This window comes from Heterodontus francisci, chromosome 12, assembly GCF_036365525.1.
Source record: "Heterodontus francisci isolate sHetFra1 chromosome 12, sHetFra1.hap1, whole genome shotgun sequence".
NCBI lineage: Eukaryota > Metazoa > Chordata > Chondrichthyes > Heterodontiformes > Heterodontidae > Heterodontus > Heterodontus francisci.
Window position 1 is genome coordinate 104,910,003 of NC_090382.1, and position 15,194 is coordinate 104,925,196.

At 42.2% G+C, this 15,194-nt stretch overlaps 1 protein-coding gene across 2 annotated transcripts in view; it reads left to right on the forward strand.

Annotated features, from left to right (window-relative positions):
• The first annotated feature begins 5,088 nt into the window (after window positions 1–5,088).
• The window catches only part of flt4 (fms related receptor tyrosine kinase 4), a 262,662-nt gene continuing 252,556 nt past the window's right edge, over window positions 5,089–15,194 (forward strand). For both annotated transcript variants that reach the window (XM_068044014.1, XM_068044013.1), the window contains exon 1: window positions 5,089–5,323. Coding sequence is in view for 1 of the 2 variants with exons in the window: in XM_068044013.1 (XP_067900114.1) it covers window positions 5,266–5,323 (58 nt within the window). In the remaining variant the exon portion in view is untranslated. The remainder of the gene's footprint in view (window positions 5,324–15,194) is intronic.

Genomic DNA, 15,194 nt, shown 5'->3' on the forward strand with positions numbered 1-15,194 from the left:
TATAAAACACTAGTTAGGTCACAGCTGGAGTACTGTGTACGGTTCTGGTCGCCACACTATAGGAAGGATGTAATTGCACTGGAGAGGGTGCAGAGGAGATTCACCAGGATGTTGCCTGGGCTAAAGCATTTTCAGCTATGAAGAGAGACTGAAAAGGCTAGGGTTGTTTTCCTTAGAGCAGAGAAGGCTGAGGGGGGACATGATTGAGGTATACAAAATTATGAGGGGCACTGATAGGTTCGATAGGAAGAAACTTTTTCCCTTAGCGGAGGTGTCAATAACCAGGGGGCACAGATTTAGGGGAACGGGCAGGAGGTTTAGGGGAGATTTGAGGAAACATTTTTTCACCCAGAGGGTGGTTGGAAACTGGAACGCACTGCCTGAAGAGGTGGTGGAGGCAGAAACCCTCACAACATTTAAGAAGTATTTAGATGAGCACATGAAGTGCCATAGCATACAAGGCTACAGGCCAAGTGCAGGAATATGGGTTTAGAATAGTTGGGTGCTGTATGGCCGGCACAGACAAGATGGGCCGAAAGGCCTGTTTCTGTGCTTTATAACTCTATGACTCTGACTCATGAAAGGATCGAGAATGAGAGGGCACAGATTTAAAGTATTTGGTAAGAGAAGCAAAAGTGACATGAGGAAAAACTTCTTCACGCAGCGAGTGGTTAAGGTCTGCAGTGCGCTGCCTGAGAATGCAGTGGAGGCAGGTTCAATTGAAGCATTCAAAAGGGAGTTAGACAGTTATATGAAAAGGAAGAATGTGCAGGGTTATGGGGAGAAGGCAGGGGAATGGAACTGAGGAAGTTGCTCTTTCAGAGAGCCAGTGTGGACATGATGGGCCGAATGGCCTCCTTCTGCACTGTAACAATTCTGTGATTCTGTGAAGGTGGGTAGGTGGGTTGGGAGATATGGAGAGAAGGTGGGCAGGTGGGATTGAGGATTTTGAGAGAAGGTGGGTTGGTTGTGTTGAGGGATATGGAGAGAAGGTGGAGGGCGGTGGGGAGGGTTTGCGGGTGCTGAGGGTCAACAGTACAACAGGTGCAGGAAAGTTATATTTGTGGTCTTTTTATAAGTGAGGAAGCTGGGAGCCAGCAACTCGTGCCAGAAGTCCGTGAGAGGGGCATTGGTGTTGTTTGTCTTTAAATTGGTTCCAGAGTACAGGGTAGAGTAAGGGCTGCTTTCTAATAGTTCACACATGTGCAGTGATGGGTTTTATTTTTAACTGGTGGGAAGAGGCACTGTCAGGAGTGATTGAGTTAGGAATTCAGATCAGTGGTCCAAACAAAATTTTATCTCTTTACGAATTGAAATGTCCTTTAACCAAAATCTTAGATCATTAAATAATTACAAAGGGGTTACTTGGGTCAAACTAAATGAGGGGATGCAACAGAAATACATACAGTTTAGTTCTTGTAAAAAGACATCAAATGTTCTCCTCAAACTTGCTCCTCATGCCAACTCTCCAAATTTCTGTTCCAGCTTTAAGTTCAGAGACTGTGATCGGAAGCAGAAAAATGTTTAATGTGTTATCGGATATTCCTCAATCCATGAGTTTTAGAGAAACATTAACTAGTTTATTTTAAATGTCTCCATTAAAATACCAGACAGTCATGTCCTACTAAGATGTTAAATGCTCCCCTGCTAATATCGAAAAATATTTGTTTCTTTTTTTTAATCTCAAGAAATATCTGGAGTTTCTCCTTTATATTTAGTTTCTCTTTCATATGCCTGTTTCCTCAGTGTTAATGGGATGCAGCCTAAACAGAACTTGTATCTTTATGTAGCCTTTAATGTAATAAACACCCCAAGGCATTTCACAGGAGCGTCAGAAAGCAAAATTTAATACTGAGCCACAAAAGATGATATTAGGATAGATTCCCTCAACCTTGGTCAAAGACGTAGGTTTTAAGGAGCGACTTAAAAGGAGGAAAGAGAGGAAGAGAGGTGGAGAGATTTAGGGTGGGAATTCCAGAGTTTAGGGTCTAGGCTGCTGAAGGCACGGCTGCCAATGATGGATCGATTAAAATAGGGGATGCAGAGGAGGCCAGAATTGGAGGAGCGCAGGGATCTCAGAGGGTTGTGGAGCTGCAGGAGATTACCGAGATAGGGAGGGATGAGGCCAGAGAGGGATTTGAACAAAAAGGATGATAATTTTAATTGGAAGCCAGTGTAGGTCAGCGAGCACAGGGCTGATGAGTGAACAGGATTTGGCGCGAGGTAGAACACAGACAACAGAGTTTTGTCTGAGCTCAGGTTTACAGAGGGTAGAATGTGGGAGGCCAACCAGGACAGCATTGGAATAGTCAAGTCTAGAGGTAACAAAAGCATGAATGAGGGTTTCAGCAGCAGAAGCGCTGAGGCAGGAGCGGACTCAGACGATGTTGCAGAGGTAGAAATAAGCGGTCTCAGTGATGGCGCGAATATGTGCTCGAAAACCTCTCTCAGGTCAAATATAACACCAAGGTTGTGAATAGTCTGGATCAGCCTCAGGCAGTTGCCTGAGTGGTGGGCACTGAAGACAATAGACTAAGTCTTTCCAATATCTAATGAAAAGAAATTTCTGCTCATCCAGCACTGGATGTCCGATAAGCAGCCTGATAATTTAGCAACAGTGGAGGAGTCAAAAGAGATGGTGGTGAGGTAGAGCTGGGTGTCATCAGCATACATGTGAAAACTGATGCTGTGTTTTCAGATATCACAGAGGAGGGATGCAGTCACAATGAATGAAGCCTCTTGCTAAGTACGGTAATGATATATTGATACAGCAAAAAAAAAAATTTAAGTCTAGCAGCTCTCCCTTGGCATTGCTCACAGAATATCAGAAAGAATTTCCCCCAGACCGCATTTGTGATGCTGCATTACAACAGCACGGGGACCATGTGTGTGATCTTCCTATGCACATATTTGGCTGTTTTATTTCCTACATTGCATCAGTGGCCACACATCAGAAATACTTCAACAAAAGGCAAAATACTGTGGATGCTGAAATAAAAACAGAAAATGCTGGAAATACTCAGCAGGTCAGGCAGCATCTGTGGAGACAGAAACGGAGTTAACGTTTCAGGTCAAAAGTACCTCATTGCTTGTGAAGTGAACATAACATAGTAAAAAGTGAACATAGCCAAGTGTTTTGCATCTCTCTGAGCTTGCATTGTACAGTCCTGCAGATGTTTTGGTAGGCATTGTGCTTAGAAAGTGATGACTTGTCATTGAGGTAAGCCCAACAGAGGCGATCTTTCTCCTCCAGTAGTTTCTGGATCACCTCATTGTTTTCGTCAAACCAATCTTGATGCTTACAAGAACATAACATAAGAACTAGGAGCAGGAGTAGGCAATTCAGTCCCTCGAGCCTGCTCCGCCATTCAATACGATTATGGCTGATCTCATCTTGGCCTCAACTCCACTTTGCTGCCCATTCTCCATAACCCTTCAACCCATCACTAATTAAAAATCTGTCTATCTGCTCCTTAAATTTACTCAATGTCCCGGCATCCACCGCACTCTGGGGTAGTGAATTCCATAGACTCATGACCCTTTGAGAGAAGTAATTTCTCCTCATCTCTGTTTTAAACCCCTTATCCTAAAGCTGTGACCTCTCGTTCTAGATTGCCCCACCAGAAGAAACATCCTCTCTACGTCTACCTTGTCAATCCCCTTAATCATCGAAAATACCTCAATTAGATCTCCTCTCATTCTTCTAAACTTAGAGAGTAAAGGCCTAAACTGCTCAATCTCTCTTCATAAGACAAACCCCTCATCTGTGGAATCAATCTAGTGAACATCCACTGAACTGCCTCCAATGCAACTACATCCCTCCTCAAGTGCTTTGGGATGTCCTAAGGTTGTGAAAGGTGTTATAGAAATACACGTTACTTTCCTGTATTTCTTACAGGTATAGCTGTGGAGATTGGAAGCTTAGGGAGCTCTAACTATTGGTAGAAATGTGTGGTTGCAGGTGCAACAATGTGTCACAGAATAGATGGATGTAAAAGATCCTATGATACTATTTCCAATGAAAGCCTGGCTAATTTTCATCTCTAAACTAGAAGTAGATTATCTGGTTATTATCTCATTGCTGTTTGTAGGAGCTTGCTGTGCATAAATTGGCTGTGGCACTTCCCTACATTACAGCAGTGATTACATTTCAAAGCACTTCGTTGGCTGCAAAGATGTTTGGGACCTCCTGAACTCCTGGAAGGTGCTATAGAAATGCAAGTCTTTCTTTCAGAAGGGTGCTGCTCAAAATGAAGTGTATAACATAGTACATAGTAAATTTATAATATATATATTACTAGTTGGAGTCGTAGTTGGAGGTGAAGTGGGGTTAGCAGGCAGGGGATAAATGGGCCAGTGTGTTCAACTGTAATTCAGTTCCCATTCTTAAGTCTGTCTTTTGGTATATAATTGATTTTACTCTATTTATAATTAAAAAAAACTAGCAGCAACAGAGGAAGAAGAGAAGCAGAGCTAGTAGGGGGGTTTCTGCCTGAGGAGCTGGGCCATAGAAAACTAGAGTTACAGAGCCACCAATGGTGAGAGGGTGTAATTACAGCGTGACAGGTTTACATAGGAAGTTTCCATTATAAGTTTAAACATAAATATTTTTAAGAAAAGCATTGCCAGGAAGCGCAGGAAGAGTTTTAATACATTATATAGATTGATATATTTAAATTTGAACAGGAATCCTTCATCCTTAGAAGCTTGTTATAGGGTTAATTGGAAGACTAGACCATCTGGTTAAACACTGATTTGTTTAAATTGTAATCTTAAATACAAAGAGAATATAAACATTTTAAATATGAACGCCAGTGAAGTCGAACACATTGGGGATTCATGTATTGTACCACACGATTGAAGCTTAGCGTCTGGAAAGATTGTTTAAAAAAAACTTTGCTGAAAAATTCAATTCCTTTCGGGCATCACAGGGAATCTAGATCGTTTGGTCAGAATAAAGTTGGGGGTGGGGGGGGGGGGAGGGATAATTTCTTTCCTGCGGGTTGCTGGAAGTGGCGAGAGAGGTTTGCAAAAAGGAAATGCATCTCACTTGATGCTAATCATTGCATACATTTCCTTCGAAGGATTTCCTTGTGGTTTACATCAGCCCTCCGCTGCCTGTAGCCAAAACTGCTCAGAACTGAATCTCTACTTTTACCTGATTCACGGCCCTGAATTACACACGTGAGAAAGAGCGAGGAGAAATATAACATTCTTATTTCTTTAATCGGAGAATTGAATGACTCCAAGACTGGACATCTAGAAATGAAGAAACCTTTTCCCTTTTCTCTCTGGATCTGGATTGGAGCAGTTTGTAAGTCAGGTAGGAAGAGGATTCTCTTAACTGTGCAATGTTTCCTCAGATAGAGAGTAAATCTGCGGACTTTTCATTTAAAAGGTGTTGTAAAGGTTGGATCACTCTGTTCCTCAGGCTGCTAATATGTGTTTGTAGTAATGTTTAGAGTTGCATTGTGAATCTCTCCGTCCCTTCTTTGGCTGAAAGCTTTTACAGATTGAGGCTTTTAACAATTGGACTCGCCAACTCCCGTCCGGGAGCTACCCAGAGAATGAAAGCTCTAAAAATATTCACACAGCCAGAATGGGGAGTGACTTCACTGAATGAGAACACTCTGTGCGGACCCTGTTAAACATTTGCTGCACTGCTTTCTATGAGTGTTTGGTGATTCTGGTTCTAAGACAGTGAGGTTGCTGCAATACCAGGTAGCAACCGAGAGTTAACTTGTAGGTGACTTGAGAGATGTTTCTGCCGATCTTGTTAATTGTACTTGTAAATAAAATCCGTTAAAGCTGAGATGCATTTGTTTTTTTTTGTATTAACTTGTTAAATTGAAAAGGGCGACATTACTCGCGGCTGACAGCAATGAGGACAGAACTAAATTTAACTCAGGTCTTGTAAAAATCTACTCTGATTGCAAAGAGCCCTCGTTTCTCTCAGTCACTTAATGTTAATTCATTTTAAAGCTGTAAATTCCACTTCCAGCCCCTCCTGGAAATCTGTTCACAAGCGAATTTGATCTAATTGTTCATTTGCAGGAGGTTTTGTCCCAGTGATTTTCCTACTGAATACCTTGTGGGACGGGACAGTCCCATAACTCAGACCCATGATCCTGGTCTGTAGCAGGAACTCTTGCAGTTGAATAATATTGGAGATGAGAACCTGCCCCCTTCTACAAAACACGGGGATGAATTACCCCGGGTCACTGTGAGCGGTCAGTATTCCCAGTGAAATCATTTCATAGTGAACCACACCGCAAGAAATCTGACCTCTCATTGCCCAATGAACGAGGTACGCCTGGAGCCGAGTTTTAACATTCCATAAAATAATGCTACAATAGAATTATTTTTCTCGGCTTATGTTGAATGAGTTGAGGACTAACCTGCTGGTTTGTTAGTAGAAACGGGGAGCAAATTGTACGTGGATTGGATGAGGTTTTCAATACGTTGATGAATGATAACAAGATTTTGGATCTGATCAATCAATCTGTCAGAGGCTGAACGGGGACGTTCTGAAGCTATCTCAACATCCCCCGGGCCATGAGGACAGTTAGTGTAGTCCTTTCCATCCTCCCCCACCTTCTCCTCAACCTCCCCCTCACCTTCCTCCTTCTTTCTCCTCCTCCCTCCTCACACCCTGTCACCCCCTCCTTCTTCATACTCTGCCCTTCCTTCGTCCACAGAATCTCCCCTTCTCCTCCCGTCCTTATACTCTTCTGTCCTCCTCCATCTCCCTCTCCCCACCCCAGCTTTCTCTCCTCCCTCCCAGTCAAAGCCCATGACATAATGCCCTCCTTGTGTACGATTCTGAATAAGTGAGAGTCGCTGTGCTGTTTAAAACTGGGATCTTTCTGATCGTTACCAGCTTGATCACTAACCAGCTGAGCTCAGATTGTGTGGTTTCTTATAATAATTGTGGATATCTTGTTTTTTTCTGAAGTAGAACTGGAGAATGACTCCACTATAATCCTGCACCATCATTGCAATGAGGACACATATAGTCTTATCCTGTTCGTAACTAAGCAATCATCATTGTGCTCTAGATCTCTTCCTCTTTTTTTTGCACATACCTCTTATTACATCTTTTAATGTAAGTTCATCATTGAAGAGTATTGGTTTGTGGACCCTTTAAACTGTGTCCATTGGCTTCAGATTATAGTGCGAAGTGTGTTGCATGTTGGAAATACCTACCCTATCACCAGAGTTATACTATCTTCAGAATCTTGCGAAGACACCCCGGTACAATGAGTGGGTCAGTGCTACATGGGAGCAAACAGAGGGGACATGAGGTGTATAAATGGGGGTAAATGTTTCACCCTTATTTAAAAAGAGGCAAAGGATAAATCTGGCAATTACAGGCCAGTCAGTTTAATGTCGGTTAGAATCCTGGGATAGTATAGTATAAGGAGGCCATTCAGTCCATTAAGAGCACTGGCTCTTTTGAAGAGCAATCCAGTTAGTCCCATTCCCCACTCTTTCCCTGCATCATGCAATTTTTTGTCCTTCAAATATTTAATTGGTGAATCTGTATCCAACACCCTATCAGCAGCACATTCCAAATCCGAACTTCTTGTTGCATAAAAGACTTTTTCCTCAAGTCGCCTCTGATTCTTCTGCCAATCACCTTAAACCTGTGCCCCTGGTTATTGACCCTTCAGCCACTGGAAACCGTTTCTCTTTATTTACTGCATCTGAACCCTTCATGATTTTAAACATCTCTCTCGAATCTCCTCTTAGCCTTCTCTGCTCCAACTCCACGTGACTGTAATCCCTCATCCCTGGAACCATTCGAGTAAATTTCTTCTTTACCCTCTCCAAAGCCTTCATGCCCTTCCTAAAGTGTGCCAATTGATTTATAGTGACTGAAATAAGTGACATTTTATTTGTATTACATGAGATTCCAGGATTGCTGCTGTTATTTTGGGAATTGCATTTCATACTTCTGTCAATTTTTCTATAAAAATCCCAAACCAGACAAGAACATGGGTTTTAACTTGTATTTTAAAAAAGATTAGGAGTGATGTCAGGAGGCACTTCTTTGAGCTTAATATCAGAAATGGTCTTCCAGGAGGCAAAATCTCTGGAATCATTTCGTGTGGTGGGAGTCGTTTGGTTTTTGCTGAAGGTTAGCCCAGATGGGTCAAATGGGCTCTCTCATCTGTACTTGGGTACCAATGGTTACAAAAATAACCAGAGACAAAAGGAGCTCTTATCCCACACCTAGTGCATGTGCCAGCTCTTTCCTAGAGCAGAACAAACCTAATCCCACTTCCCCTCTCTCTCGCTCTCTCTCTCTCTCTCTCTCGCTCTCTCTCTCTCTCTCTCTCTCTCCCCTATAGCTGTGTATCTTCTGTCACTTCCCATACAGGAATGAAATGTTCACAGACATGTTCCAGCTATGGGGTTGTCATTCTCAATCTCAATAACGTATATTAAAAAGCTGCATTAACTGCATTGCTTACCGTCTTTAATTTCTACCTATTCAACACTTCATTTTCATTCATTTAATATCATTTAAATAAAAATGCATTGCTTGTATTTTTTTTTGTTTAAAAATGGAAAATTCCTATCAGTCTGTATATCTATTTTTTGAAATTCTGGTTACTTTTTTGACATTCACAACTCATTTCCTAGCGTCAGTTCTGCCCATCTTATTTTGAATTTCCTGTATTTTTTGGATTGAGATGAAGAATGTTAGTGCTAGCAAACCACGGCAGCATCAAGCACTCCTAGACCAAGTACAACAAGGTTAAAAGTGAAATAAAACTCTCTTTACTCGGCCCCGAACCATACATTGCAAATCCAACCTCAAGAACCAACCTACTGGCATGGGAATGATGGACTGAATGGCCTCTGTCCCTGCTATATCATTCCACAATAACACCACTCCCTGCTGCACCAGATTGCATTTTTCGTTTTCCACACCTATTCATCCTCTGGCTTCTTTTGACAATTCCAATTTTGTATCAGATTAAGGGACTGTTATGTGCCGTGCTAGGAACTCAATTGATACTGCTGGGAACTCATTTCACACAGGACAATTACAGTCAACAAAGGTAACTATCATCCTGTTACTCATTGCCTCTCTTAGCAAAACTGCTGATCCTTGTGGGATCCACAGTCTCTTGAACCCAGCCCCACCCAAAAGAGAAACAACAGTGTTTCATTAAGGTTTTGTGAAGTTTCTCTAAACTCCTTTGATGTAACTCTTATGAAATAAAATACAATATAACAAAATTATAAAATAATTCAATCACCAAGCAACGAAGCTATGTCTTTTGTAGTTCCTCAGAGTTCAGGAAGTTGAGGGACTAACATACATCATGAATAATTAATTATTTCAATTCTTAAGTGTTTAAATAATATAAAAATGATTTGTTAAGTTAACATCATTTTAATCTGATTAGTGTGGGTTAGGTTGCTAGTGATGGCTTGAATAATGAGCCTGAAGGCACCATTTATAATATTTACTGCAGTAGCTAACAAAACCACAATTAGTGAGAGCTTCTATCAACTAGCACACAACTCTCATTATCTGTGGCACATAACTGTCAAATAATATCAAGCAAGAAAACAATGGCACGTTTATAAGGTTTTGCAATAAAAGATGAACTACATTGCTGAACGCCAAGTCTCTGACACTTCCTCCTACCTCCCCTGGAGCATGACCCAACCATGAACATCACTTCATCATTTCTAAGACTGTCACTGACCTCATCTCCTCTGGAGATCTTCCCTCCATGGCCTCCAACCTTATAGTCCCCCAACCCTGAACAGCCCATTTCTAGCTCCTTCTCAAGATCCACAAACAGGACTGCCCTGGTACACCCATTGTTTCAGCCTGTTCCTGCCCCACTGAACTGATTTCTTCCTATTTTGGCTCTTTTTCTTTTCTCCCCTTGTTCAGTCTCTTCCCAGCTCCCTCTGCCACTTTAAACAGTTTCCAATTTCTTGACCCTAACCATCTGTTTTTCACCATGGACATCCAAACTCTCTACACTGCCATCCCCCACCAGGAAAATCTCAGGACTTCCTTGAACAGAGGCCCAACCAATCCCTATCCACCACCACCCTCCTCCATCTGGCTGAACCTGTTCTCACATTGAACAACTTCTGCTTTAACTCCACTCACTTCCTCCAAATCAAAGGTTTTGTTTTGGGACCTATATGGGTCTGAGCTATGACTACCTTTTTATGTGATATGTGGAACATTCTTCGTTCCAGTCCTCCACAGGACACCTTCTCTACCTCCTACCCCTTCCTGTTTATTGACTGGATCGGTGCTGTTTCCTACTCTCAGCCTGACTGGAAAATTTCAAAAATTTTGCCTTTAATTTTTACCTTTCCTTTACCTTCACATGGTCCATCTTCGACTCTTTCCTTCCCTTCTTCAACTTCTCTGTCTCAATTTCTGGGGATAGGCTATGAACCAATATTCACTATAGGCCCACTGACTCCCACAGCTACCTTGACTGCTCTTCCTCATACCCTGCTTCCTGTAAGGACTCTATTTCCTCTTCCCAGTTTTTCCATCTCCGTAGCATCTGATGACACAAATATGTCTTCCTTTCTCGTCAATCAAAGAATCCCACCCTCCCATGCCTAACCCCCATCCCCCCACTATGGTTGATAGTTCCATCGCCCACACTCTGCTCTCCCACTTCCCCTCCTAAAACCACGACACGGTTCCACTTTCACCTAACCTGCCTCCACATTCAACCTTTCCGCCACCTCACACATGATGTGGTGTGGAAGCTTTTAGAAACAATCATGTGCGAGAAAATGAACAGCCACTTGGACAAGTATTAAATAATAAAAGAAATACAGCACTGATTTTTTTTTAAAGGGCAAATTGTGTTTGGCTAACTTGGTTGAGTTTTTTTGATGAGGTAACAGAGAAGGTGGGTGAGGGCAGTGCAGTTGATGTGTATATAGACTTTCAAAATAAAGTACCATATAATAGGCATGTTAGCAAAATTGAAGTCCTTGGGCTAAAAGAGGCAGGAGCAGCATGGATATGACATTGACTAAGAGATAAAAAATAGGGAGTTGTGGTGAATGACAGTTTTTCAGACTGAAGGGAGGTATACAGTGGTCCCCAAGGTTCAGTACTAGGACCACTGCTGTTTTTGATATACACTAATGACTTGGATTTGGGGGTACAGGGAACATTTTCAAAATTTGCAGGTGGCACAAAACAGGCAAGTATAGTAAACAGTGAGGAAGATAATGATAGACTTCAAGAGAACATAGGTTGGTGGAATGGACAGATACATGGTAGATGAAATTTAATCCAGAAATACAATTTGGTCGGAAGAATGAGAAGAGATAATTCAAGCTAAATGATAGAGTTTAAAAGGAGTGCAAGAGTAAAGAGACCTGGGGTGTTTGTGCACACATCCTTGAGGGTGGCAAGACAGGTTAACAAAACAGTTAATAAAGCACATGGGATCTTGAACTTTATAAATAGAGGCAAAGAGTACAAAAGTAAGGTAGTTATGCTACATCTTTATAAAACATTAGTTTGACCCCAGCTGGAGTATTGTCTCCAATTCTGGGCATCACTCTTTAAGAAGGACATGAAGGCTTGGGGAGGTTACGGAAGGAATTTACTAAAATAGTTCCAGGGATGAGGGATTACAGTTATGTGGATAGACTGGAGAATCTGGGGTCATTCTCCTTAGAGCAGAGAAGACTAAGAGGAGATTTAATAGATGTATTTAAAATCATGAAGGGCTTCTATGCAGTAAATAGCAATGGCTGAAGGGTTAATAACCAGTGGGCACAGGCTTAAGGAGATTGTTTAAGGAATCAGAGGCAATAGGAGGAAAAACATTTTTACGTAATGAGTGGTTCGGATCTGGAATTCACTGCCTGATAAGATGGTGGATACAGATTCAATAGTAGCCTTCAAAAGGGAATTGGATAAATACTTACTTGAAGGAGACAAACATTGCAAGGATAAGGGGAAAGAGCGGGCGAGTGTAACTAACTGGATTGCTCTGTGAAATGGCCACAGACCCATTGGACTGAATGTATCCTTCTGTGTTGTATTATTCTATGTTTCTATGATTCTATTCTATAAAAATGAATTAGAGAGTTTTAATTACCTTGGAAATAGAAATATAACAGTTGTATGGCCGGTGCTTGACTCCCAAACCTGCAGTTAAGAGTTTGTTGTAACACCATTTTGGTTGAGTTTTCAAGTTTGTTTGCCCTCAGTGAGTTGGCCGTTGCATGACCAAATTGGACATCTTGATGCATTTCTGTGCGCTGGTGGAATAATTACAAGCTCTGATGGAAGCATGTTGCCCCTTGGCAGCTTTGAGATAGGGGAAGATGCAAGAGCCATAATGGAGAAGGCAAAGGAACCAGGGAAGTACAAATCAAAGCATCTATAGCTGTGTCCAAGTGATAGAGGAAAAACCAGTGGGAATTATTTGTGTGAATAGAAATTAGTCCTGATAGAAGAATAACCACTTTGTTTGGAAAGTTGGATGCTGCGAATTTGGAAACGATTTGGGAAGCTTGGGAATTTTGGCAATAAGGACTTGTGGTTTTCTTTTGTGTGGAATTTAAATGTTGCGTAACTGTTATTTAATGATTTCCAAAATAACTCCTGCCTGACTCCTAAATATGATTTGAGAGTTTCAGAGAAAACAAAACCTTTTTGAGTGTCTAGTCGATCATGATTGGAAGCGTCAGCGTGAGATCTTCCACCAGTTGAGGCTTCGCCAGTGGATGTCTAAAATTTGTTTTATTTGAATGTGGCACAGATCCAGGGAATGTGAGTGAGTGATGCTCTATGGGAACATTTGAATGAAGCTTTTGAGAAGTGCAGTAGCATTTTTCTGGCTGATTCTTTGCTTCGATTATATGGCGGGTTTTGATTGATTCACCGCACCCCCCCACCCAGCCTTTTTAAAAAATAAATGTACCGTTAGCCTATAAAAAAACTATGAAAACACTTCAACTCAGAAAATACAAAAGCTACAGCGAAATTTGCCGCAGCCAAGACTTCTTCACTTCTTCCACACCCCGTGTGTCAGCCACAGCCCGGTCGCTAGCGCTCTTCCCTTAGTCAGAAAGTTGTAGGTTCAAACCCTGATCTGCGTCATGAGCTCACGATCTAGGTTGATACTCCGAAGCAGCATGGAGGGAGTGCTGTTTTGTCCTTCAGACGAGATGTTAAATTGGGATCCAGCGGCACTCTTCAATGAAGAGTGGGGAGTTCTCCAGATCTCCTGCCCAATATTCATTCCTTTACTGTACACCTGGCCATTCATCTCATTACTGTTTGGGAGACTTGAGGAAAATGGCTGTTTATGCGCCATCATTTCATTGAATGTTTCTGATAGATATTTAGAAAGAAAAACTTGCATTATGATAGCACTTCTCACATCCTGAGGACTTCCCAAAGCACCTCACAGCCAATGAAGTACTTTTTGAAGTTGTAATGTAGGAAATGTGGCAGCCATTTTGTGCACAGCAAGATCCCACAAATAGCAATGTGAGGAATGAGTAGATAATCTGTTTTAGTGATGTTGGTCGCATGATAAATTTTGGCTAGGAAACCAGGGAGAGCTCCTCTACTCTACTTCAAATAGTGCCACCGGGTCTTTTACAGCCACCTGAGGAGGCAGACAGGGCATCAGTTTAATGTCTTATTGACAAAACAGTACCTCCAATAGTACAACACCACCTTAGTACCCACCTTTAGACAATACAGCAATCCCTCGATGTTGGTACTGGGAGTGTCAGCCTGGATTGTAGCTTCAAAATCTCTGGAGTGGGATTTGAACCCTCAAGCTTTTGATTTCAAAGGGAGAGTACTTTCTACTGAACCACAACTGACCCTCTAAATCAGGGTTGTCCAACCTTTTCACATTGGGGGTGTCACATTACAATTTTTGTCTTATAAGGGGGGCCAGTGAGACAATTTCGGAAAGATAAAGGCATTAAAAATTTATCTTACTATTAATCAAAACAGCAACGAACGTGCATTTTTGTGACGAACCTTTAAATGAGAAGATTAATTTATTGGCTTACTTTCTCATCACTATGTTGAACACTGATTTAGTGAGATACCTGGCATTTTTTGCTTGCACAAGTAGTCAATAGCTGCCCGCACACTTCTTGTAGCGATGTGGAGTATTCCAGATAAATGTCCATCTGTCAGGAGTGATCTCACTCACTCACTCACTCACTCTCTCACTCTCTCTCTCTCCCTCTCTCCCTCCCTGTGTTCTCCCCTCTCTGTGGTGTACCCCTCCTCCCTGTGGTGTACCCTTCCTCTCTGTTGTGGTGTTTCCCCCCCCCCCCCCCCCCCCTCCTCTGTTGTAGTGTTCCTCTCTCCCCCCATTGTGTTGTTCCTCTCCTTCCTCCCCGCCACTCCGTTGCTCTCACCCGCTTACAGTTGCAGGGAGCGGGAGCACTCAGCACAGCAGCTTGGTGGTTGGTCATTTTTTTCAAAATTGTGCTGAGTTTCACAGCTGCTGACATTCGGAACAGCGGTTTCCCAACTTCGGACATACTTCGGGTTTTCTGGCGGCCTTTTTAAAAATAAAGTCGGAAAACCCAGAATCTGTCCGAAGTTGGGAAACAGCTGCTCCCGCTCTTATGCAGCACCTGTCAGCTGTGAAATGGACTTGCGATTTTTTTTTTAAAAAGCCGGTCTGAAAGAAGATAATGGAAAAGTTCTCATCTCTGAAATACATCTGCGGGGCTGGATGGAAACCTTTGGCGGGCTCGATGTTGGACAACTCTGCTCTAAATCTAGTGGAAATCTGGAACTTTCCCCGAAAAGGCTGTGAGTTCTGCCTGGTAGGGGATCAATTGAAATTTTCAAGAATAAGACTGACAGATATTTGTTGGGTTAGGGTATTGAGGGATATGGAGGTGTGTGCTAACCTTGTAACTAGTCCCCAACTCACTACATACATTGGGTATTGTTCTGTGGGTTGGTTCCCTATTGAGCATCAGTCAGTGGGAGAGGATTGACTGCGTGCATGAGTCTGGGACTGAGAGAGAAATGCAGTAAGCTCCAAATATTAAACAGATTTATGTTAAGGGGTTGTCCAATAGTGTGTCCTGTTAAAAGATCAGGAAAGGTGAAAGTCGGTCTGAAGGTCAGTCTGCCTTGTGACTATTCAAAGAACAAAGAACAGTACAGTGCAGGA